This window comes from Corythoichthys intestinalis, chromosome 17 (assembly GCF_030265065.1).
Source record: "Corythoichthys intestinalis isolate RoL2023-P3 chromosome 17, ASM3026506v1, whole genome shotgun sequence".
NCBI lineage: Eukaryota > Metazoa > Chordata > Actinopteri > Syngnathiformes > Syngnathidae > Corythoichthys > Corythoichthys intestinalis.
In genome coordinates, this window is record NC_080411.1 from 30052284 (window position 1) to 30079953 (window position 27670).

Genomic DNA, 27670 nt, shown 5'->3' on the forward strand with positions numbered 1-27670 from the left:
CAATACTTTGTTATGTACCCTTTGTTGGCAATAACGGAGGCCAAACGTTTTCTGTAACTCTTCACAAGCTTTTCACACACTGTTGCTGGTATTTTGGCCCATTCCTCCATGCAGATCTCCTCTAGAGCAGTGACGTTTTGGGGCTGTCGTTGGGCAACACGGACTTTCAACTCCCTCCACAGATTTTCTATGGGGTTGAGCTCTGGAGACTGGCTAGACCACTCCAGGACTTTGAAATGCTTCTTACGAAGCCACTCCTTTGTTGCCCTGCCTGTGTGTTTGGGATCATTGTCATGCTGAAAGACCCAGCCACGTCTCATCTTCAATGTCTTTGCTGATGGAAGGAGATGGAAGGAGATTTTCACTCAAAATCTCTCGATACATGGCCCCATTCATTCTTTCCTTTACACAGATCAGTCGTCCTGGTCCCTTAGCAGAAAAACAGCCCCAAAACATGATGTTTCCACCCCCATGCTTCACAGTGGGTATGGTGTACTCCGGATGCAATTCAGTATTCTTTCTCCTCCAAACACGAGAACATGTGTTTCAGCCAAAAAGTTCTATTTTGGTTTCATCTGACCATAACACATTCTCGCAGTCCTCTTCTGGATCATCCAAATGCTCTCTAGCGAATCTCAGACGGGCCTGGACGTGTACTTTCTTCAGCAGGGGGACACGTCTGGCAGTGCAGGATTTGAGTCCCTGGCGGCGCATTGTGTTACTGATAGTAGCCTTTGCTACTGTGGTCCCAGCTCTCTGTAGGTCATTCACTAGGTCCCCCCGTGTGGTTCTGGGATTTTTCCTCGCCGTTCTTGTTATCATTTTGACGCCACAGATTGAAATCTTGCATGGAGCCCAGATCGAGGGAGATTATCAGTGGTCTTGTATGTCTTCCATTTTCTAATAATTGTTCCCACAGTTGATTTCTTTACACCAAGCGTTTTACCTATTGCAGATTCAGTCTTCCCAGCCTGGTGCAGGTCTATCTACAATTTTGTCTCTGGTGTCCTTCGACAGCTCTTTGGTCTTGGCCATAGTGGAGTTTGGAGTGTTATAGAGTTATATACGTAACTGAACTCATTATATAATGCAAATAAGGTTGCTTTAAAGTTCAACAGGGCTGAAAGCGAAAAGTGGTAGTATTTGGTATGTGGCAAAACCAATTTTGCCATGTGGCATTTTTTTTTTTTTTTTGCCGTGTAGCATTTTTTTTTGTATGTGGTAAAATGGATTTTGGCATATGGCATATTTTTTACCATGTGGGAAAATTGATTTTGGTAAGTTGAATTTTTTTTTGGCCATATGGCATTTTTTTGGGGTATGTGGCAAAATGTACTTTGGCATGTGGCATTTTTTTCCCTTTTTTTTTTTGTAAATGGCATTTTTGCAGGCCATGCACGTCCATGCCATGGCTGTGATTTTTGACCATACACTTACCATTACAGCGCATTGACATTCAACTGACACCCAAGTCAGGCTGTGCCATTGACGGCTATGAACGTCCAAATTTTCCATTCATTTTAAATGGCAGTAAAACATGTGTGGCAGTGATTTTTGACCGTACACTTACCATTACAACGCATTGACATGCAACTGGCACCTAAGTCAGGCTATGCCATTGACGGCTACGAATGTCCAAATTTTCCATTCATTTTGAATGGTAGAAAAACATGTGGTTCTGATTTTTGATCATACACTTTACATTACAGCGCACTGACATTCAACTAGCACCCAATTCAGGCTATGCCACTGACAGCTATGAACGTCCCAATTTTCTGTTGATTTTAAATGGCAGAAAAACGCGGGGTTGTGATTTTTGATCATACACTTTTATATTCCAGCGCATTGACATTCAACCTACACCCTTCTCAAACTGCAGACCGACATTGAATAACCGTTGATTTTCCATCAAAATCATCAGTACGGTTGACATCGGAATTTTCGACGTCAAGTGACGTTGAAACAACGTTGTTCTATGGTATGTCAGGCAAAGGTTGGATTAACATTGTTTTATAGTTGATGAACTATTGTTGACAAATAGTTGATTAATGATTGACTGGGAAATATGATTGGAAAGTAATCAAATTATGGATGAGCGGGTTTGAGTTTTGGTCAAAAACATAACATTGATTCAGAGCTGTTCCAATATTAATAATCGAAATGACATTTAGGTTTTGTAAGGATTTCAACGTTGAAACAACATTAATTGAGGGTGCAAAGTGACGTTGATTCAACGATATAAATTCGACAGTGGAATGTTGATCCAACATCTTTTCAACATAGGCAGAGTTTGACTTTTGGGGCAGGGGGGGACAAAACATATTGATGTCCCCTAAACGCAGTGTAAGCAATAAAATTAACTTATATATATAATATATTAGGGCTGTCAAAATTAACACGTTAACGAGCGGTAATTAATTTTTTAAATTAATCCCGTTAAAATATTTGACGCAATTAACGCACAAATGCCCCGCTCAAACATATTAAAAGGACAGCAAAGTGAAAGGTGTACTTGTTGTGTTTTTCGGAGTTTTGCCGCCCTCTGCTGGCGCTTGGGTGCGGCTGATTTTATAGGCTTCAGCATCCATGAGCATTGTGTAAGTAATTATTGACATCAACAATGGCGGGCTACTAGTTTATTTTTTGATTGAAAATTTTACAGATTTTATGAAAACGAAAACATGAAGAGGGGTTTTAATATAAAATTTCTATAACTTGTACTAGTTATTATCTTTTATTTATTTTCTATACATTTTTATAATTTTTTATAAATTTTTATAAATATTTATATATTTTATTTATTTATATATTTATATATTTTATTTATTTTTTTAATTTCTCTTTTAAGCCCTACAAGTCTTTCTATCCATGGATCGCTTTAACAGAATGTTAATAATGGTAATGCCATCTTGTTGATTTATTGTTAGAATAAAGAAATACAGTACTTATGTATTGTATGTTGAATGTATATTATATATCCATCTCGGTCTTATCTTTCCATTCCAACAATAATTTACAGAAAAATATGGCATATATATTTATAGATGGTTTGAATTGCGATTAATTGCGATTAATTACGATTATTTAATTTTTGAGCTGTAGTTAACTCGATTAAAAATTTTAATCGTTTGACACCCCTAATATATATATACTCACCCATTATAAAAGCTTTTTTTTTCTTTTTCATTTCATTCATTTTAGTTGCTTATTTTTTTTTCTTTACAGCTCAGACAATATTTTACCGGAAAACTCTTAATTTTAAAATCATATACTGGACTGTCTCAGGAAATTAGAATACACAATATTCTAATTTTTTGAGACAGTCCTGTGTATATATACAGGACTGTCTCAGGAAATTAGAATACACAATATTCTAATTTCCTGACTGTCTCAAAATTAGAATACACAATACAATATTCTAATTTCCTGACTGTCTCAGGAAATTAGAATATTGTGTATTCTAATTTCCTGAGACAGTCCTGTATATATACACAGGACTGTCTCAAAAAATTAGAATATTGTGTATTCTAATTTCCTGAGACAGTCCAGTATAGGAAAGACAATTACATGCAATGACACTTTTCGGCCACAAGAGGGGGCATGCCCCCTGGCCCCCCCTTAAACTCTACGTATGCTTTTCAACGTCGGTCTGTTATCTGGGATGCTTGTAACCAAAGGATAAGAAGAGGGAAGACAGGTCGGATAAGGTGTGTTCGAGTATAGGGACTGTGCAAGCAATGTTAGTAATGTAAAGTGGGGTTTACCCACTTTAATCATACAAAAAAAAAAAAAAAAAAAAAGAAACTGCTGTGGGTTCGTTCATTCGCCCCTCCCAGTCAAAATAGATTGGACGTCTCACACCGTCAATGGCAGCCAGTGAGTTAAATGAGTGCCATGTAAGGGTTAAAAAAAAATTGTAATTCGTGCAACAAAGTGTTATTCCATTTTGACTGGAAGGCCTAATGTGGCCATTCATGTGAATCAAATCACGGCGTCAGACTCCCGAAGAAGCTGCTTGCGCCTACGTGGCACAAGTCTGTTGCAAGAGCGTCAAGGTTGCAAATAGCGGGGAGGAGGAAGCGGAGTAGGAGGACCAGACCGCTGGCTCCCGTCTCGTCAAATCGCGGTGCATTGTGGGGCGGAGGCGGCCTTTCCTCTCTGTCTATACACCGCAAAGAGCAGTAGACGATTATAGGCACATCTTTTTAAGTAAATAACGTTCCCGTGGAGGGGAGTCTCAAACAAGCAAAGACAAAATACCCCCAAAGTGTGTCGGATAAAGCCTTTATTATTGGTATCAACCACCCGTTTGGTCGACAAACATGGGGCAGGAGGATCTCATGAGCACGGCCGAAGACGTGGCAGACCAGGCAAGTTGAACTATTAGCACACGCCAGCTAGCCCCCGTTGAACGGTACTTTTCCGTTTTATACTCGGGGAGGGACGAATAACCTCTTGACGTTAAAATGTTACCTGACAAGCCAGATGAACTACTCGCATTCTTACAAGGGAGTTAATTGGCATGACAAACCAGTTGTGTGACAGTCTTACCCATCGTGTCTTCTTCAAATTCCACATGCACTTCATTCGAGTGAGAAGTTGTCGTTTGTCGCACAGCCAGGATGCAGCCGATGCCGTTAAATGGGGAGCCAGGTAAAACCCGGTATCAAGAGGTACGAATCCGAGCTTCGTAACTGTCAGTTTATAACGAGAATACCACTATACGCGATTGTAAAATCTGCCGCTTTAATTCTAGTCATTTCGGGTAAAATCTCGTAGCACTCGTGTTTGACAACTGGTTTAGATTGCCCCTCTTTCCGAAGCTACTTTTTAGACGTTAAAACTATTCCCAAATGTGGACATATGTCGTGTTTTTGAGGTGTCGTTGTTGCAGGGCTGGAGGGAAAAGTGCATTTATGTGTTGATTTTACATTGTCCTATTTGTTTTATTGCGCATTGGAGGGAATTAAAAAGTCTTTAAACTCTTGAACAGGGACTATTTGGTCGTAACATATTTGGATTGGCCCCCATTTTGTCCATTCATGCCTCACGTTGCAGTCATGGAGGGACTTGTTGCACGACGATTGGCTGGCAAGCTCCGGTTATGTTGACGTGGCCCTGAAGTGGGAGGGGCTAAGCGGTTCCAGAGCATTTGAGCGACTTGAGACGCTTAAAGGTGCTAAAGAAATGCTTCATGTGACTATTTTTTTAAAACACAAAACCATCCCCAAAAGTGACAGAAAAAGCTTTATAAGCTTTATAGCTTTATCCACAAAAAAATACAAACAGAAGATGATGTCACACTAGGGCTGGGCGATATGGCCGAAAGTACGTATCACGGTAAATTGAGCAGATTTACCTCGATCACGATAAATGACGATAAATTCGCCCAGGCGGACTGTTATATAATTTGAAAATCTGAATCAATGCGTGAAATACAAATTAACTGTTTCTTGTTGATGTATTTACCAGGTTTCACTTAAACATATTTAAACAATTGTACATGCAGTCTAAACATTAAGTATATAAAAATTTCTTGTAAATCATAAGAATTCAAGTATGAACATTTATAACAGCTTTTATGACTTGAACACTGTACAACATTATAAAAATTAATACGACGACTGTGCAAACGTCATTGTAACACAAATGACTTAGTTTGAACAAAATACTTCAAACAGACAACTTATTGGTAATGGCTGCTGTGACATAATTACTCAACACAATTGTTTACTTAAAGCAGTGCTTCTCAATTATTTTCTGTTATGCCCCCCCCCCCACAGGAAGACGTAAACATTTCGCGCCCCCCCCAAATCTCTGCCGCCACTATAAATATACTGTATCATTTGTATATAAAATTCTTATGATTATAAGTACACCTCTGCATAACATTGTGTTCTTTTTTATATTGAAAGAAAAAAGTAAAATCAACCTACAATAGAGTATAAAAAAAAACATCCGTACTGTAAAAATACACTCGATGCATTTTTTTGACCGTTTGATACTGAAAATTAAAATGTAATAAAATCAATAAATGATAATAAATTCAAATTCAGCAACATTAACTCATTAGGATAATATGCCAAACAATTAGACTGAAAGAACAAAAATTAGTGTCATTGGACAGAGGGACAATTTTTATTTTTGCTGCAGGCAGTATCAGCTCCTTTGCTATGGTGTGGGGTTATTTTGCACTGAGCAACCACGTATGCCACCTTATTTGATGCTGACAGTGCTTGCTGGTTTACTTATGTAACACTGACTAAGCGGGAGGATTGTTGGCAATCTTGCCGAAAAAAATGATTCCTGCTGTCCGCTGCGAACATTTTTAGACAAAGTAAACAGACTGGTCTTTCGTCGTCCCCCACTGTACTAAAAGTCAAAGCCAAATGCTACATACGCTTCGTCATATTTCCTTGTCTTAGCTTTTCATATCTCCGGTGCTCTTTGCTGTGTGCTCTTGTTTGGTTCAAAAATACTGCGCACACGCTGAAAATGAGAGCGGCACTGCCACCCACTGAGTGGATGTGCAATTACACTTCAATCTAGTACGGCAAAAAAGTATGTTCCCCAAGGTCACATGCGCCACTCTCAGCAATACTCTGTGCCCCCCTGGGGGGGCCCGCCCAACTATTTGAGAAGTACTGACTTAAAGTAAGCCTGTCGCAATATGCAATAATTCCATTTATCGCACGATAAATAAAAATGAAGGTGGTAATTTTTATCGCCTCGCATGCGTGCGTACGGCAGACGTGCTGTTAAAAGCTCGGATTCCTTGTTGTAAAAAATAGTGCCGGAGCCACTCGTTCCCATTATATCCTATTGTTCAACGTATACCGGCCGCGCCAGTGCTCCGGACTGACTGCGGACCATCTCTGGCGTGCCGATGTTGTTGAGGTGGGCGCTCCTGTCAGGAGTGACATTTCCCACGGGGCGGCTATTTTTCGGCATACCACTGGATATTTGAGTGGCAAATTAAGAGCGCTGTGCTTCAAACTCGTCCTGTTTATGAAAGTCGATTGTCATATGCTGGTGTTGTGCAGTAATGAGCAGACATGACTTCTGTGGCGTTTGCTAACTTTTTTCATGCGCGCACACACTAGATATCATGAAATAGCAAACTGCATGTGCTACGTCCCATGCCATTGGCTACGTGAGCTCAGAGTGATTATGGGACCCGTAGTCCAAATACTACATCGATGAATTATAAACTGCCATGACTGAATGGAAGTTAAGAAGGCCAAATCAATCCGTACCAGTGACTATAGATAATGCTGCAAATATTGTTAATTCAGTACGTGACACAGATGGATTCGGAAATAGGATGTTTTGCTCATAATAACAATAATAATACATTTTATTCTTCAGATCAGTAAAAAGTAAGCACATAAATATTATGCACTGAAATGCGTGCTTATATGATGGCAATTTAATTTTTGCTCGTTAGCAAAAAAAAAAAAAAAAAAAAACGAAACAAAAAATACAATTGTTATTTTCTTTTCAGAGCATTAAATGTATTGAATCGAATCGAATATCGTGTCCCCGGTACCGAAAATCGTACCGAACCGTGACTTAACTGTATCGTTGCATCCGTATGGAACATCGCACAAGCTATGAGGGGAAAAGTTTTCATTTGCCTAAATGCTTCAGTTATTAAGCGCAATTTTATTTATTTTTCTTGAAAAACACATTTAATTTATTCTGTGTTTCTGTGCAGTATTAATATTGTTGTCTTTTACTTAAGGCAGGGGTGTCCAAACTTTTTGCAAAGGGGGCCAGATTTGTCGTGTTAAAAATGTGGGGGGGGGCGACCTTGGCTGACGTCCTTTACATAGAACAATATATTTAAGCAAAATTTAACAAGCCATTCAGTGTGTCACATTTGCTTCATTATTTTTTTAAAGAATAATTTCAACAATTTCGCAACTAGCCTTTGTGGCGTTCTCTTTCGACTCTCGGGCTCTTGCAAAATACTACTGCTGTGAAATTAAACTAGCTTGAAGTTGCTTCAATTTGTCGCTGCGTATCTTCCCTGTAATCTTGTCGTACATGTCGGCGTGTCTTGTTTGGTAATATCGCCTCACATTGAAATCTTTAAAAACAGCGAATGTCCCTTTACAAATGAGGCAAGACACAGTTATTGCATATTTTAGTGAAGAAATAGTTCAATTTCCACCTATCCTTGAAGCGTCGGCGGTCACAGTCAACTTTTTTTTGTTTATTGTCGCCATTTTAGAAAATGGAAGTAATGGGTCACATGGAGTAATGTTGCTTAGCCCTTAAATACCTGCAACATGAAGCAATTATCAGAGAATCCCAAAATTTGAAAAATAAGGTCCTAATGAAACGTATTTTTTAAATTTGTAAAAAGAAAAGTCAAAATGAATATGTGTAATAAGCGCTCTAATATCTATAACCCATGCTAAGTCATGCTTTTTTCTCATGGAACCTGCAGATGCATGTGTTGACTTACATCCATCATTTTCTTTTTTCAAAAAGAAATGTCAAAATTCTAAATTAGTCTCAAAATCATGAAATTTTAGGTGTGTCAAATGTGATACATTTGGCAATAAAGGGTTAAAGTGCTGCTGCCTTTTAGTGGGTAAATGAGGAGCAGCATTTCGTGTGTAAGCTACTTCATATGCTGGTTGCAGTACTGCTGACCAATTTATTAAGTCTGTGTGCGGGCCAGACGTTATTGATTTTATGACAGAGGCCGGGGGCCGGATGAAATTTGACCACGGGCCGCATTTGGCCCCCGGGCCGGACTTTGGACATGTCTGTCATGGTCTATTGTTTTTAGTTGTGATTTCTTTAAATGTATTTTTGAATTTAAGAGTAAATATTTATCGCGTTTAAATGGGTGTACTTGATCTATTAATATATACTGTATTCTCACTGTGTTATTGTAAATTGGTTTAAAAAAAATTGGGGAGGGGTGCAATAATATCTCATATCGCAATAATTTATGAGATAAATTATCACACACTAAAATTTGTTATCGCGAGAGGCCTAACTTAAAGTGTTTCAGATTTTTTTCCCAGAGCATTTTTTAATGCATGCATACACACATGCCCCCCCCCCCCCCCCCCACACACACATTAAATCTATATTGCTCTTTTGCCAATGAAACATTTCAGATTTTATGGCAGTAATGACACAGAATGAAGCAAGCACATACAGAAAAACAGCTGTGGCCATTAGACGGTCATATTATAGGCTTCACTGTTGCATTATAATTCATGCTGGATGCTTTAACCTCATCAAATATATCAAATAACTCACAAACACACAGATACAAAATAACGCGACATACTAATTGCTAGATGTAGTCCTTGCCCAATCCACTCATTGAGTACAGGCCTTTTGACAAGGTTAGAGCCGCCACCCGACTACATCACGTTCATTTTATAGCGTTAGCCCTAGCGTTAGCCTGTTGCCTGGCTACCAGTAGAAAGCACCCTCTCTTGAAATTGTGAGAACCTGGGAGGAAAGCGGGTGAAAGCCTGTTTGGAGGCCACCAAGAGTCTACTTAATGTCGGGTGAAAGTTTGGCGAAGCTCCCTTAAGCCCGACTCCATCACGTTTGCCTGTAACGATAGCCGCTAGCATTAGCCTACCGGGCTTCTGAGATCCTGATAACCACGTGACGTCATACACAAGCACACTGACTGCTTTCTTGAAGGGGAATTAACATAGCCGAACAACACAGTCAAAGCGGGATGAAAAGACTATATTTTCTTGTTTTATTAAATTACCGAATTTACCGACATGGTCAAAATTAAGTCTGTCATCGTGAAGAATTTTGGTAACGATAAATTTTCGGTATGCCGCCCGGCTCTATGTCACACCCAGAATTCGACTATTTTTGCAGTCTGCTAGCATGCTAGCCATAGGCTTTCTATTGTTGCCATGTTACTGTTGTCATTCTGTCATCATAACTCGTTAGGGCAGCACTAGAGCTAGGAATGAGCATCGATTGTGGTTGTGATGTAACCCATAATTGCTGAGAAAAAAGTGGGCACTTCTTTATGCATTGTTTTGGATGAAATAATGATGAAATGGAAAAAGATTTTGGTTTCAAATTCGTTTTGTAAATGTAAAAATCCATTGACAAAGCCAGGGGCATCACTAGCTTTTAAGAATTAGGGGGGCATAGCCACAAGGATGTAAGTGAACGCAGAGTTTTATATAAATGTTTAATCATAGAAGCTAATGCCACGACTTTCGCTCACGACACAGTTAGTGTTTGTTCCTAAATATTTGTGAAAAGCACGGATTACATTTTGGGCACATGTGACAAAAATGTAATTTCAAACCCTGAAAAATACTAATAATTTCTTGATTTCTAATTTCTTGTGTGTGTGTATGCTATGTATAACATCTTCTTTGCTTTCTAATCATTTCTCTCCTCCTCTACTCACCTTTACAATAGAGGTCTCTCCCCTCTCACCCTCTTTGCTCCTCTGCGCCGACTCTTTCAGGTCAATAAAGGCAGTGCAGTGATTATTATTAGTGTATTATTATGACCATCCACTGATGATAATCATACAGTACAGGCCAAAAGTTTGAACAGACGTTCTCATTCATGCATTTTCTTTATTATCATGACTATTTACATTGTGAATTCTCACTGAAGGTAATAAAACTATGAATCAACATGTGTGGAATTACATTCCCTGACAAAAGTCTTGTCGCTTATCCATTTCGTAGAAAAAAATTGCTAATAACCTGACTTTTAATTATTTAATTGGTTTCAGAAATGGCTCTTATGAAAGCTAAGACCCTCCCAAATGATGTTGAATGTACAAAAATATTTGTTTTACTGAAAAAAGATTTATCATTTAACGGAGACATAAAGGTCAAATTTTGGCAAGACAAAAGTTTTGTCGCCCACAGAAAGTAGTGTGAAAATTGAACAAAAAATGTACTTCAAATGTATGAATCCTTGCCGAACCACATGGATGCGGTCCTTTAAGCCCATGGAAGTCATACAAAATATTAAATTTGGATCTCACAGCACCACTACTTACTTCGTTTATGTTATGTAACATATTTTTGTATTTGAAGTACACTTTTTGTTAAATTTTCACACTACTTTCTGTAGGCGACAAAACGTTTGCCTTGCCAAAATTTGACCTTTATGTCTTCGTTAAATGGTAAATCATTTTTCAGTGAAACAAATATGTACATTCAGCATCATTTGGGAGGGTCTTAGCTTTCATATGAGCCATTTCTGAAACCAATTGAATAATTAAAAGTCAGGTTATGAGCAATTGTTTCTACAAAATGGATAAGCGACAAGACTTGTCTAGGACTGTATGTACTCAGCAAAAAAAAAAAAAAGGGGAAATAATTACCAACATGTATAATATTCTAGTATTTTCAAAGTAACCATCCTCTGCTGATACTTTTTTGCACACTCATGCCATTTGGGGTTGGGACCATCATTTGTGTTAGATTGAATGAGGTGTCTCCAAACTTTTGGCCTGTACTGTATGTACGTGAATGAGCTCAGTTCCTGTACTCATCTATTCGTAAAGTGAGAAACACAACTGATGCTCCAGATTGGAAGGAAGTCACCCCAAAGAACATGGAAGTTCACATTGCATTTCAGATTAACTATCTAGCAGTAGCTAAGTAACAACGTTATTTTAGCGCCTGGATGTAACTTTTGACCGCAAAACAAAAAAGATAAGACATGCACAGAGATTGTCTGTAGTGTGGAAGCCAGGTTTTGATTCGTCAAACATGGACCATTTGGTTTATTAATTACATGGGACTTTTTGCTGTTAGCTTGGGGTTAGCGCTAACTAACCAGGAGAAAACCCACACAGGCCCGGGAAGAGCATGCAAACTCCACACTGGAAGGCCAGAGCCGGGATTGAACCCACAATCCCACCGTGCCCCCTTCAACATATGAATAGAAGTGCCTGTGACACGAAAAAGCATGTTTATGTCTTAATACACGCGATATTTTATGCTCCTGAATGAAATGAACCACTTGGATGTTGAAGAAGCGATCGATATATTTATTACATTTTTTGAATCCCGCGCTACAAAAATGACAGACTTCCGGCTTCGGTCTTGCATTGAGGAAGAGGGCGCTGTGACGTGTACGGAGGGAGGAGTCCTCTTCACTATACAGTCGTACTGTTGTATGAGAAGGACTAAGGATTCAGCTGATTTAGCAGATTAATACGTTTATTTTTCGCATCACTCCAGCCAAACGGCTGCAGAAAAATCTTGCTGTATGAGGTAGAGGCGTGTGCGCCTTTTTGGGGTTTAAAAAGGTTCCCATTCACCGGTGGATATTGGCCAAAACAAGCCCTACTACTGTGGGACCATAGGACTTACGAGGAAGTGAGTAAACATCGTGTTTTGTATTATGTCAAATACTGGGATCATTTTAATATGTAGGTGGCTTGCATTTTGTGGCTGACATCCTCCTTGTCCCCTCGGCTGACGACCGGCGGCTTGTCGCATATCCACCCCGCCGGGAGAGCACTATACTCTGCTTATTGCCCTCTTCATGTGCCCGGTGTTCTGTCAAATTTTCTGACCCATCAGAAACTGCAACTTCCTTTTAAAAATAGCAGCGGATACAGTGATTACAAAGTAAACACTACAATCTCTCTTCAAATAAGGGACTACTTACGTTTTATCATGGATGGGCATGTAAAAAGCTCTCCTCATACACATGAGCTGCACATGTTAGCTGCACAACAACTGCACCCGCTCCCGTATGACTCTTGCTGTTTAATTCTTCGCCGTGTAGTAAAGCATTATTTTGCCATATTCGCGTTGACCATTTGGCAGCTACACGCTCCTCTGACTCGGCCGGTTTGTTCGGCAGTCATTGTCCAGCTGCTTCCCCGGCGAGCTCTCCTGTCCGTAGTAGCAGGGGAACGAGCTGTAAATTGCTCCGCCGGACGGGCTGCGATCGGCGAAGACAATCGACAACCCAGTCGTCATGTGAAATGATCCGGGCTAGTTATGAGTGATTTTCCACTTCGAAGACTTTAATACATTACTCGGTTCGGGTTAGCATGTCGGCTAGCTCAGCTGTCACGCCTCTTGGTTTGTTTACATTCTCCGAAGCCGGGGAAGGGAAATGACATCAGCCCGATTTAAGTGGCATAAAATATCGTTCGGGAGGTGTGACAGTAAAGGTGAAGTCGACAGTTTTGACCATTATGGAGTAATATTGCCATGTCGTCCTGAATAAATGCATTTTTACTATTTCATATTCCATTTAGCACAAGACTGTTATTTGTCATGACCATGCCATTTATTTAGCTATTGGGGAGAAATACTTGGATAAAAAGAATATCCTGTAAAAATATTGGAGTAGAGAGACTGAAACAATGACATTTTGCGGCTTTCTTTGTCGTGTTTTCCTCGTGCTGAATAATTCGTCCTCAATGGGCTGCATACTAAATCAGATGAAATCGTGACTCCGCTGACGTCATCCACCTGTTGGGGACGCTAGAGCCCTATAACGGTAGGCTTGGCTAACCGGCAGATTAAAAGACTAATTTCTCGTCATCTCCGCTTTGCTAAATTTTTGTATATAGTTGAATTGTCTCAAAATGATTCTAATTCACATAATAATTCTATTTAAGACTTTTTTTTTCTCCTGTCGTACGCACTTGAATGAATAGCGTAGAAAAATGTTTGCCTTTATTAAATGCTTCATTGAGTGAGTCCAAATTCACTCGTGCGTTGGCACTCACGTGGCCAAGAACAGCCTCTTGACAATGCAGAGTGACTAAAATATGATTAATACATTTGTCCCTTGTGCGCTTTGCGATTTCGTTTTCTTCGATGGGGAAAAAAAATCAGGAATTTCACCTCCTCCAGCCATCGTGTAGCATATCTGACTCATTGACACTCAGCAGCAACTGGTGGGGGAGGGTTGATCCCTTCAGTGCATTTTTGCGACATAAAAAATACTAGTAGCTAATACCTTAGGGACGGTATGACAGAAAAGTTTTGCGGTTTTGAAACTCTGACGTTTTCATACCATGGTATACCTTGAAACTGTTAATCGGCACATTTCTAGCTGCCACCCTACCAGTTCAAATGGATTGGACGTCTACTAGTGAGAAACTTACAGCAGAAGGATGAAGATAGCTTTTTTCTGTTTATTACTTGCATCGTAAATTGTTCAATGATTTCCTGACCAATGTATCGATAATCGTTGTATCGCCATATCGTGAGCTTTGTATTGCAAATCGTATGGTATCGTGAGGTACCAAGAGGTTCCCACCCGAGCTTTCAGTGTATTCGATGTTTTCTCTTAAAAGTTTTCAAAAGGCCAGGCTTTTGATTTAAAAATATCCAAATGATTTTCAAATCTTTGCTTTTAGGGGAGCGCTTACTCATTCTCACAGCTGTCATTACTAACCTTACAGGTTATAACAAAAGGTCAACAGTCTCAACACTGAAGTTTCACATGCCAAGTGGCACAACCGTGGCAGGTATAAGCCACCGGGTCAGGAAAACGATTCGTGGCAGTAAATCCGGGCAATAGGACAGTTCATAGGACTTTTTTACCCATCTAGGTCTTCCTTGACTGATGCACTCAGATATTACCTCTCACAGAACAGCTTACACAACTATAGGGTACAGTTTGGGTTTTATCCGTTACTGGGTAGTAGGCCTGAACGATATTGGAAAAAACTATTGTTGCGATTTTTTGGGGGGGTTTGCGATATATTGCGATATTAAAAAAAATATATATATTTTTTTTTAAAGACATTTTTACTAGATGACTTGAATAGCTGTTTGGAAAGACTTTGGATGACTCATCATGACCACAGTGTACAGTATTCTATCGTTTTTTCACGGTTAATAGGGACCAGAACCCGCCGCGATAAGTGACAAACCGCAAAGTAGTGCTTAACCCCCCCAACCCCCCTAACCCCCCCCGTGTGTGTGCTCAATGTATTTATTCAGATCTAGCACTGGAAATAGATACATATGAGACATGTTTTTTCTCACTTTTGTCCCCCCAAAGTATGATTTTAAAAAAATGTATATATATGTATATATATATATATATATATATATATATATATATATATATATTAATAAATGCTTTTTAAGCACTTCAAATGTAATAATTATGATCAGTTTTAAACATAACTGTCCCACTGAATCATTTTTAAACAAGAATAAAGTACTGTAGTAGAAAAATGCTTGGCTTTATTAAATGCTTCTGTTTACCTAACATGGCTGTGACTCTTGGAGTGACATGTAGAAATTACAAACTCCTCATAATCACTTCTGGCGTTTATTTTATGTCTCGAACATCTACACATTCTACCCCCACAGGCACACACATTCATTCCAGCCCGTGCTTCCTTGCAGAAACTGTTTAACAGGTTAAACGATGATTGACAGATTGCTGCCTGGCTTCTTTGGCCACATCAAAGCCATCGTCAACTTTAATAAGCAAGTGCCGCAGTGACTGAGAGCTGGGAAAGGGGTTGAGAGAGGCTGTGCTAGCGAATGACAGAGAACAAAGGTTTGTGGATTAGAAAAACAAAACAAAAAAAAACTCGCACGTCCTTGCGATGGGACTATCGCGCATGTGCACATCGCGATGGCGATGTTTAAACCATATATCGTTCAGGCTTACTTGGTAGCACTATGTACTTTTTAATACTGTCTCACTGCTTAAATGGTTCTTAAAACAATACTTTCTCAAAAAAGTAAAAACTCAAAAACCTAATCAAAAAACCCTGCAACTACTTTGCTAACATAAAACTTGTTGTTCTGCTTTTTTTAACATAATTTCAAAAGCACGTGAAACAAGCAGAAGAACAAGTTCTATGTTTGACAAGTCGTTGACGCCAGCTATCAAGTTAGATTCATGAAGGAGATGAAGGTTGTTTGTTTGTCAAGATGAGGAGGACATGCACCCCATGTTTCAGGGACATTATTCTCATTTTATGCTATCCAGTCAACTGTTGAAACGACTAAAGCGGCTAGCAAGGTCATGTTTAAAGTTCACCTTGGATTATTTACCATCGACTAATATATACGATGTATATTTTGGTTGTTTTTACAGTCTATCAGTTGTGATATGATGACACATTTAAATGGAGATGTAAAGTAGCAAATGGATGGATCAGATAGAGTGGAATTAATGTCAGCACAATTTTACCCTGAAGTAGAAGGCTCATTTTTCAGTAAACCTCAATTCTGAACAAAAAGCAAATTTCGAGAAAAATCTAAAGTCATAAAGTTATACTTTACCTGTTTTGAAAAAGGAAATGTGTTTGCACGTAACCTCTTCAAGTAACTTTTGAGGAAGTCTCTCAAATATTATGAATAAAAAAAAAAAAAAGATAAATTTTAACCAAAAACTAATTTACCGAGCCTGTGCTCCAAAGAGAAGCAGGAAACAATATGGCTGACATCTATTTCTCAATGCTATTTAGGAGTTTATGCAAAAAATAACCTGGCATAGCGCCATTGTCAACTACTATAAGTCAATAAATCGCTTGAAGAATCTTTTTTTGTGCCTCTTGGCTGCCATTGGTGTTATTCACGTTCAATCCTTTTGGACTTGTTAGATGTCAAACAACCAACCCCCCACTTAAAATCGACCAATATTAAAAATTTGATATAGAGGAAAACTATGGGGCGATCCCCTGCACAATTGTGTACCATATTTTTCGGACCATAAGTCGCACCGGAGTATAAGTCGCACCAGCCATAAAATGCCCAACGAAAAAGAAAAAAAACATGTATAAGTCGCACCCGGGTATAAGTTGCATTTTGGGGGAAATTTACCAGATAAAATCCAACACATAGAACAGATATGTCATCTTGAAAAGCAATTTAATACAAAAATACAATAGAAAACAACATGCTGAATAAGTGTACAGTATAACGTTACATGATGCATGCACAACGAAATGGGAATATACTGTCCTCACCAGGACGCTACGGCCCGGTCCTGGCTATACAGCCAGCTAAACTCCCAAATGACGATACTGGACGTCCGTATAATTTGCTGAATCAATTTCGTCCTTGATACCAAACAAGTTCGCATAAACGTAAATAAATGATAATTAGGTGCTATTACAGCAATGACACAAACAGTTAGCATGTGTTTGCTAGCATTAGCAAATCGTTCAAACGACCACACAACTGGCTCTAAGTGTCCGATCGTGGGTGGAAAACACACAACAAAATCAACAAAAACAGAAAAGATTATACACACGGGTGTTGCCTCTGCAGAGATATTTTACAAGCATAAACAATGAACGCAGCCGAGTTTTTTTTTCTCTCTCTCTCTCTGTCGCTCTCTCTCTCTCTCGCTCTCTCTATGTAAACGAGTGCGCCCCCACTAGGGCGTGAAAGCGCCACAAACTAAAAGCATGCATTTCAATATAAAAAGTAAATTATGCAAATGAACACACATTGCCAAAGGCAGAACACGAACGTGCCCATAGTTCTTAAGAGTTATTCAGATAACTATAGCCTAAAGAACATGCTAACAAGTTTACCAAACCATCAGTGTCACTCCAAAACACCAAAATAACATGTGAAATGATATCATAATGTGTTAATAATTTCACACACAAGTTGCTTCTGAGTATAAGTCGCACCCCCAGCCAAACTATGGAAAAAAACTGTGACTTATAGTCCGAAAAATACGGTACTTTGAATCCCTTCTTTATTCGTGAAAGATTTTTAAAATTTATTCGTTGTCAATATAATTTCTTAAGCCTAATGTGCAATTCTTCTCATTTTGATTGGCCAAAAACAGGAACAACTCGTTCCCTAGAATGTTGTATTGTATTTGCATAATTTGGCAGTGGCAGTTTTTTGTTAACCCAGTCTAACTGGCCCCACTCAAAAAAATGACTCTTTTAAACTTCCTGTGACAGCATAAAAAAATCTTAAATAGCATTGTTCTGTGAATTACAAATCATATTTTGAGACAATTGGACTATATACAACAATTTGGCAAAGCGCAGATAATGACAAATTTGTCTTTTTATCTGCCTTTTAGCCCCGCCTGTCATTATAGCGCTCTAGCGTCCCCAGCTGGCTGATGATGTTTGCCGGGTCACGATTTCATCTGATTTAGAATTCAGCCCAGTGAGGGGAAGGTTCAGAATGAGGAAAATAGGACAGAGAGCAGCAAAATGTCATGATTGTTTCAATCTCTCTACTCCAATATTTTTACAAGATATTCATTTTATCTAAGTATTTTTCCACAATTGCTAAATAAATGGTATGGTCATGACAAATAAGTCTTGTGGTAAATGGAATATGAAATATAAAAAATGCATTTATTCAGTACGATAGGGCAAAATTACTGCATAATGCCACCGAAGTTAGTCCGGCTTTTGTCATTTCCCTGCTGTGACTTCGGAGACCGAGGAAAGAGCGTAAACAAAACAGGAGGTGTAACAGCAAGCCGACACGCTAACCCGAACCGAGCAGCTTTTCCAAGTCTTATTCTCGCCTTTCGAATACGAAAAATGACACAAAACTACCCCGACCATGTCACACATGGCGGTTGATTGTCTTCACCAATCGGCCAGCCCGCGGCGGTGAGCAAGTTTCGGCTCGTCGTTCTGCTGCGGCCACGGCGGGCTGGCAGTGCTCGTCGCTGGGAATAAACGCTGAAAATAGCCCATTCTGGGTGGACAAACCGATGTCGGAGCGGGGGGCTGCTCGTGGTCAAGCCGAGGATAGTGGTCTATTGGCGGCCACACGAACAGGACCGGGGGGGGGGGTGACCATGGTGTTTGACAAGTCGTCGGCCGAGTGGCCTTCTCGATGGATAAGGAGCATTGTCACCCACAAAATGCAAGCCACCTACTTATTGAAACATGTGCCATGATCCCAGTATTTGACATTATGCAAAACACATAGTTTACTCCCTTCCTCTTTGGTCCAATGGTCCCACAGTTGTCGGACTTGTTTTGGCCATTCTCCGCGGTGAACAGGAACTTTTTGAAACACAAAAAGGCTCACACGCCTCTCCCTGGTACAGCAAAAAAATCCTGCAGCACATTGGGCTGGCGTGATGCGAAAAATAAACGAATTAATCAGCAAAATCAGCTGAATTCACAGTCCATCTGCATGCTATATAGCAATGGCTGTGTTGTGAGATGGTGACCCGGCTGACATCACATTTGCATTCTTCCTCAATCCAGGAAGTCACTCATTTTCATGGCGCGGAATTAAAAAATTACTAAATGAATCGATTGCTTCTACACACATTCAAGCAGTCCATTTCATTCAGGAGCCTAAAATAACACTTGGAATATGAAATAAACATGCTTTTTGTTGTCATAGGCACTTTATGCTTCTGTTAAGCTATAAGGTGGTGTAACGTGTTATCAAATTCTTACCTTCTCGTGTTTTTCGCCCCCTTTTTTTATAGTTCCTGCGGGTGACCAAACAGTACCTGCCTCACTTGGCCCGTCTGTGTCTTATTAGCACCTTCTTGGAGGACGGCATCCGCATGTGGTTCCAATGGAACGACCAGCGGGACTACATCGAGGTCACATGGAACTGTGGTTACTTCCTGGCGACCTGCTTTGTGCTCATTAATCTATTAGGCCAGCTTGGTGAGTACATTGCAATATTATGCAAGTAAAAAGCCCAGTCAAAGTATGAATTAAATTGGTATCGCAAGGCATCAGTACACAGTTCCTCATAATATGATCCTAAAGTATCGGAAATAATGCTTTTTTTGTCTTGCCTCTGCATTCTATAAGGTGGCTGTATCCTCATCCTCAGTAGAAATTTTGTACAGTATGCCTGTTTTGGATTATTTGGCATCATAGCGCTACAGGTGAGCAATACAATAATAAGACTGACTGTTCATGTTGTGGAAGTCTAATCTGAAATGTCATCATGTATCTCTCACCAGACTATTGGCTACAGCATTTTATGGGATATTAAATTTTTGATGAGGTAGGCCCTGCGGCGTTACCTCTTTTCATGTGAATATTCGGTAGTAGGGTTTTTTTTCTCTCCTTTTGACGGTTGTCGCTCACTTTTTCTTGTAGAAACCTAGCTCTGGGCGGTGGTCTCCTGCTGCTGCTAGCTGAGTCACGTTCGGAAGGAAAGAGCATGTTTGCTGGCGTGCCATCCATGGGCGAGAGTTCGCCCAAGCAGTACATGCAACTGGGGGGCCGCATACTGCTGGTTCTCATGTTCATGTCTCTTGTCCATTTTGACACCAGCTTCCTCTCTGTGAGTACTTGCACAGCCAGCAAATTTGAATGCAAATTCTTTGCCTTTCTCCAGTCCGGGTGTTTGCAACAGGTGTCTCTAGAGCCGCATGTGGCTCTTCAGCGCTGCCCTAGTGACTCCTTGGAGCGTTTTCAAAAATGTTTTAAAATTGAAAAAGATGGGGGAGGGAAATAGATTTTTTGTTTTAATATGGTTTCTGTCCGAGGGCAAACATGACACAAACATTCTTAACGTTTTCCAATGCTGTAAAAATGAGTAGAATAAATATTTCATTTCAACATTTCTATCAACGAAGATTTGCGTCATAGCCTGCGACACACGTTTCTATCAGCCAGGCGACTGTTGTAAATAAACTGGCGGCTGTGTGATGAGCCATTCATCGCAAATGGCGATAGAGAAAAATAACTGAGGAGAACAGATTATTCAACGTTTCTTGGGCCGAATCAATTGCATTCATTGCCAATGCGGAAGGATTGCGTTCAACTATCAGAACACCTATTTGCTATTTAAAAAAAAAAAAAAAAAAAAAAAAAAAAAACGAGATTATACAGAAAATCAAAGATATGCCTTTCTCCACTATGACAGTGAGGGAAAGAGCCATAAAAATGGTAGGCAACATCAACGATTAACAAACCAAGGACATTAATTCAGTGGCAGCATACTCAATTGCCTGTGATGAGTCGTGTGATGTGATTGATATCGAACACCCTGTGCTTTTATGCAGGTACGTGAACTCCCATTATATACCTTTTGAAGAAGATGCGTTTATTTTTTAAAAAAATGCAGGTTGCGTTTTGTTGCAGTGTTTGTTGCCCAGATAAGGGGCACGTTATGCACATTCTATTTTGTTGTTTTTTCAAATCTTCAAAGTAAAAATGATGTCAACATTGTGATTTCTTTATTGTATTGCATTAATTTCATCAAAGCAGTTAAAATAATTCATTAATATTGTAATGAAGTTAAACTTGAGGTTGCATCGTACAACAGAGTAGTCACTTGGTGCATCATTATCTATAGCAGGGGTCAGCAACCTTTTTGGTGTGGAGTGCCACTTTCAAATTTTCTAGTCAATCAGTGTGCCACACCGAGATCAATGACGCACATCCAATTTTTTATATCCAACAGAGCTGTAATTTTACCCCAAAGAAAACAACATGAACATATATTGAAATTGTATAACTACCATTCTTTTTCAATTAACTATAAAAATGCATATTGTAGAAAATGTCAAAACTTGAAAATAAGTGCAACAGTTCACTAGCTAGTTGTCTAATGTGCTCCAGTACAGCAGGTATCATATGGAGGTAGATTTGTGTTTTATTATTCAATCAAAAAAAAGTTGCTTCAATCAAATAAAAAGTTGCTTCAATCAAAATATATTTTTTCAATCGAAGAAAAAGTCACTTCAATTAAAAAAAATGTGTTTGAATGCAAAAATAAATTTGAAACTCAAAAACATATATTTGAAAACTATTTTTCTTTGATTGAAAACATTTTTTTGATTTAAGTCAAGTTTTTTTTTGACTGAAACAACATTTTTGATTGAAGTCATGTAATTTTGCGTTTGGACCACATTTTGGCTAGGACATTTGTGTCTTTATTATTCAATCAAAAAATAAGTTGCTTCAAACAAAAAAATATATATTTTCAAAAGAAAAATCACTTCAATCAAAAGTTGAAAAAAATTCAATCGGAGAAAAAAAGGTTTGAATGTGAAAAAATATTTGAGACTCAAAAATTCGCATTTGTACGCTTTATTTTTCATTGAAACTGTTTTCTTTGATTGAAGCAATCCTTTTTGTGTTTGAGCCTTATTAGGGGTAGGACATTTGTGTCTAAATCATTCAATTGCAATAAAAGTTGCTTTAATCAAAAAATTACTTTTAATCAAAGAAAAAAATCATTTGCAAAAATATATATTTTTTATTGAAATGTCACTTTTTTTGAAAAGCAAAAAGTTTTAAACTCTTTTTTTTCTAAGTGGAAAAAGTTTTGAAGGCACTTTTTTTCGATTGAATCATTTTGACACAAAGATTCAACTTCAACGCTAGTTCCGGTGTGTTTGAGTGGCAGGTGAGTACGCCAATGGCATAAAAGTATGAAGCAAGCATAATGGCCACCAGGGATCCATCCAGCCTTCGGAGTCTGCTGGAGTTCAAGCCGAATATAGGGCACCGGTACGGGGGTGTGACATTGGCAACAGGTACATTGCCCTGTCGCGGCACACTAGTCGGACCCCGATATCACTCCCCAGGCGCGGAGGCCGGCTGTCGAGTGGATGGCCCGCGAATGACACGACACTCATTCAAAGTTGAAGTGACGGAGCTCCCGGCATGGACGCCGGCGACTCGCCCGTAGTACACTCGCTTACTGGGCAGGCTAGTGTCGGGCCAGTCGCTGACCACTCCTGTACCGGCGCGTCGCGGACACTCCGGTTGGAACCAATTCCCAACCGTCACGTCAGGGCAGCGGGTGAAGTTCGCCGTGTTGAATCACATTAAGCAGCAGGGCACCATACTCTGGTGAAATGCCGATGTCACACCCCCGTACCGTTGCCCTATATTCGGCTTAGACTCCAGCAGCCTCCGATGCCTGGATGGAGCCCTGGTGGCCATTATGCTTGCTTCATACTTTTATGCCATTGGTGTAGCCACCTGCCACTCAAACACACCGGAACTAGCGTTGAAGTTGAATCTTTGTGTCAAAATGATTCAATCGAAAAAAAGTGTGTTCAAAACTTTTTCCACTTCAAAAAAAAAAGTGTGTTCAAAACTTTTTCCACTTTGAAAAAAAGGGTTTAAAACTTTTTGCTTTTCAAAAAAAGTGACACTTCAATAAAAAAATATATATATTTCACTCATTCATTCATTTATTTTAAAAAAAAATTATGCAAATAATTTTTTTCTTTGATTAAAAATTGTTTTTTGATTAAAGCAACTTTTATTGCGATTGAATGATTTAGACACAAATGTCCTACCCCTAATATGGCTCAAACACAAAAAGGATAGCTTCAATCAAAGTAAACAGTTTCAATGAAAAATAAAGTGTTCAAATGCGAATTTCTGAGTCTCAAATATTTTTTCACATTCAAACCATTTTTTCTACGATTGAATTTTTAAAATTTTAGATTGAAGTGATTTTCTTTTGAAAATATATATTTTTTTGTTTGAAGCAACTTATTTTTTGATTGAATAATAAAGACACAAATGTCCTAGCCAAAATGTGGTCCAAACGCAAAATTACATGACTTCAATCAAAAATGGTGTTTCAATCAAAAAAACAACAACTTGACTTTAATCAAAAAAAAAAAAAAATCAAAGAAAAATAGTTTTCAAATATATTTTTTTTAGTTTCAAATTTATTTTTGCATGCAAACACATTTTTTTTTAAATGAAGTGACGTTTTCTTCGATTGAAAATATATATTTTGATTGAAGCAACTTTTTTTGATTGAATAATAAAGACAAAAATCTACCTCCATAGTATCATACATTTATTTTGAAAACTGCAAAAACTCAAAATCCTATCAGTACTTACAGTTTAGACTAACTTAAAACTTAACTTGAACTTAAAAATAGCTTGACACAAATGGAAATTCATTTGAAACAGGTGGGAAAAACACGTAGCTTTCAAGTGATGTGTGTTATCAAGTGTAATTACATTTTGGGGTAAGAAATATATAACATATATATATATTTTTTTTTATAAGACCTAGAAGTTTTTTTGAGTGAAAGCAGTGATTTTTTTTCTAGTCACATTTGAGATGCAATTGTTGGCTGTTTTCAACAATGTACATTGAAAATAAAGACATTGATTGACTGAAAATGGTTCAGTAATGGATTAAATGTCTTTTTTTCTCATGTATTTTTATAATTGCTCTTTACCTAAAAAAAAATGTTTTATCCGATTACTCGATTAATCGATAGAATTTTCAGTCGATTACTCGATTACTAAAATATTCGATAGCTGCAGCCCTATTGCGCGCATTCATACGGGAGCGAGCGAAGTGTGTTTACGCCCCACGGAGCACAACGTCTGGCTGCACAGACTGTAAATTTGTTTGATCGGGATAGCGTAACGCCATCAAAACATGGAACCACTGGGAATTCATGTGAAATAAGACTTTTGTTTTAAAATCGATGGATTATGGAGCCATTGGTTGGAGCATTTTGGTGGCCCTGACGGTTTTAAAAGTACGTCCGGGCCACTTATATTGTCAACCCCTGTGCTTGTAAGAAGGTGCAATATTTGATTTCTACTTCAACAAACAAGACAAAAGAAACCCGTAACTAGGCATGTGCCGGTTACCGGTTTCACGGTTTACCGTGGTGTGAAAACGTCACGGTTTCAAAACCACTAAAATTTTCTGTCAGACCGTAGTACGGTATTCGCTAATTTTCATGTGTCAAAAATGCAGCCAGAAGTGGCTTGGCGCAGCAGCGCTCAGCCCCTCCCGTTTGTTGCTGCGTGTGAAAGTGACGCTATCGGCTTGACAGCCAGTGAACCCAAAAACAAATCATCCAAACATAAGGCGTACTTTTCTTCAATTTATTGAGCTCTCAGATCATGGTAAGTGGAATATACAAAATTAATACATTTAAAACATTGTACAATTGTATTTTTCCATGTGTGAGTAGCATCAACAGCTTAGCACCATGAAAAGTTCGCCAAAAACAAAACACACAATTTCCTTTCAAATTCAATATACAAACTAACTCAAAGCTTACAAAGACGAATGTTAGCCTAGGCTTAGCTGGGGGAGCAACTTCGTCGAGTGTTACAGCCGCAGAGTGAGAAAACCAGCTTGATTCGCTTGAATGAAAAGGAAAAGGGGATAGCATCAAAGATCGCTAATAATGAAAGATGCTCTTGCCCTAAGCACAAATCCACGTTCGCTGGATCAAGGAGACGTCTCACTCCCAATGTTTTTTTTTTACTTCTTTGTTTAGACGAAACCTTTCCACAACAATATTTACACTTTAAACTAACTTATACATTTTTTATTCATGAACTTATTAATTCTTTGTTTTTTAACACATAGGCGTGACATGTATAACTAGAGCTGACACAGTGGCTGAAAATGGCAAAACTTCACTTGAGCTTTTCCACCCTCAAAAAAAAAGTCATGCAGTAAAATTTAAAAAAAAAATTATTCAGAAGTGTTTTTACTTTTTTTATGGAAATTGTTTTGTTCTTGCTCTAATCTTGAGCAACTTGAGCTGTGGCTGTGGGTATAGTCTATAAGTTATATTTATTTCAATTTTATTTGAAATATTTGTTTTTTTTATTGATAATTTATTTTAACAATATATTCATGTTCCAGTTTGCAACGTTGCAATGTTCTGAATTTTTTTTTAAAGTCCTGTTCAATGGAAAAAAAATTTTTTTTAACCCATACATCTCAAAATAACACATTTTGGAGCTATAATTGCAATACCGTGATACCATGAAACCGCGGTATTTTTGCCCACGGTTATCGTACCGTCAAAATCTCATACCGGCACATGCCTACCCGTAACCTTCAAATGGACTTGGAAAATTGGGACAAAGTCCCTAAGTGCTCTAATTTGGCCATGAAAAATGTGTAAAAATCTTGCTACACTGTAACGGACGAAGAGACCTACGACCCTATAGCCAGTAAAAATCTTGCTACACTGTAACGGACGAAGAGACCTACGACCCTATAGCCAGTAATGAGCATTTGTTCATTCACTGCTAGTGCTAGCCCTCCCAGTTCAAATGGATTGGATTGGACTACAGGCAGGCACTGAAAAAGTTGATGTATTTCAGTAATTCCATTTATGAGGGGAAACTTGTCTTTTATATGCATTCATTACACACTGACTGAGGAATTTCAAATGTTTTTCTTTTGATGTTTGTAACTCAAAAACTAATGAAAATGCCAAATTCAGTATGTCAGAAAAATTATAAATAGGAAATTAATATAAAATCGATTTTTACTCATGGGCCTATCGTCTCCAGATCCTGCAAAACTTGGTGGGCACTGCTCTCATCATCTTGGTGGCTATCGGTTTTAAGACCAAGCTGGCAGCGCTTACCTTGGTCCTGTGGCTGCTAGCAATGAACGTCTACTTCAACGCCTTCTGGAACATCCCCGCCTACAAGCCCATGCACGATTTCCTCAAGTACGACTTCTTCCAGACCACGTCTGTCATCGGCGGCTTGCTCCTGGTGGTGGCCCTCGGGCCTGGCGGCGTGTCCATGGACGAGAAAAAGAAAGAGTGGTAGAGAGGGGGGAAAGTGATACATAGCACCACCAACCAGGACCCAAAAACACACCCCCATCCCACTCGCTAACTATTGTTTCACCTGGATGCACAGGGTTACTCTATATGTTTTCAATTATTTGGGCCAAAAACTGAGACACTGATCCCCCTTTTTGTTTCTTTATGTCATGGCTCTCATTGGAACATGGTTATATTCTTTCTAAACTACGTTTCACAATGACAGGAAGATGAAAAAGGCCCGTATATTTCAAGTTAAAATTTCTATTTGTCCTGTGAATGGGTAAACACATACATATCCTGTTTTATTGGTGTTAGCGTGGATCGGGATTTCCCAAATTTTTGTTGTCGTTTTGTCAACCTGAGATTTGAAATTTATTTCCTCCTGGTAACCCAAAATGTTGTTTACAAATGAATAAAAAAAACACAAATGAATCAAAAATCCCTTCTGCCACGAAAAGGTGCGAAATGAAATTGTACTCTTGATAATCAGGGACACCCTAGAAATTGAAGTTTAGGAATCGACAGACCTTCATATTCGAAAATGCAGTTGTTGGGGTAGCCAACATAGATGCTGATCATAACCATGTATGGTGAGACCCGTAGTGGGTGTCCCGTCCTGCCTTCTGTTCAGCTGGGTATCCATAAGCCAAACAACCGACTGACAAGCCATGTTTGTAGTGGGGGTGGGGGTGCACATGATGTACAAAATAATGGATTATCTTTCTCCATTTGAAAATCACATTGCGGTTGTTGGAGCCAGGACTTGTCGTTGGGCGCTTTGCTTCCGTATGTAGTGAACTGTGTATGTGTGGGGGTTAAAGGTGGGGAGGCTCTATTCATGTTCTGTCATATGCCATATTCTGCGATCTAGAAGCGCAACAAGGACTAAGCAGACTGTTTTTGATCTCTCTGCTTGGTGTTTTTTGCCCAAATAAAATATTCTGTGTTTTGATTTTCAGAAGTTTATATTGCATCTTTGATTTTTGTGTGTTTCCATTTGCAGGTTCATAGCAGAAAATTAAAAACAAAAAATTAACTGAGTGACTGTCTCCTTTAAGGGGAGCCCATCAAATTTTTTCTCATACATATGCACTGACAGATGTGCAACGCAAATAAATAGTAAAAAAAAAACTCTCATTGGTATGATTGACAATAGTTTTGTGTTGTGAGGCCGCAAACAAGATTT

General features: G+C 38.9%; 1 protein-coding gene across 2 annotated transcripts; it reads left to right on the plus strand.

The window, feature by feature from the left end:
• The first annotated feature begins 4088 nt into the window (after positions 1-4088).
• LOC130905800 (surfeit locus protein 4) lies at positions 4089-27436 on the plus strand. Of its 2 annotated transcripts, none has more exons than XM_057819493.1 (6): positions 4089-4370; positions 19420-19606; positions 19757-19833; positions 19912-19955; positions 20051-20237; positions 26219-27436. In XM_057819493.1, the coding sequence occupies exons 1-6, from the start codon at positions 4323-4325 to the stop codon at positions 26483-26485; spliced, it is 810 nt and encodes a 269-aa protein (XP_057675476.1). In that variant the 5' UTR covers positions 4089-4322; the 3' UTR covers positions 26486-27436. The 2 variants fall into 2 exon arrangements, with proteins under 2 accessions (XP_057675476.1, XP_057675475.1); XM_057819492.1 differs by lacking the exon at positions 4089-4370 and adding an exon at positions 4477-4673.
• The last annotated feature ends 234 nt before the right edge of the window (positions 27437-27670 follow it).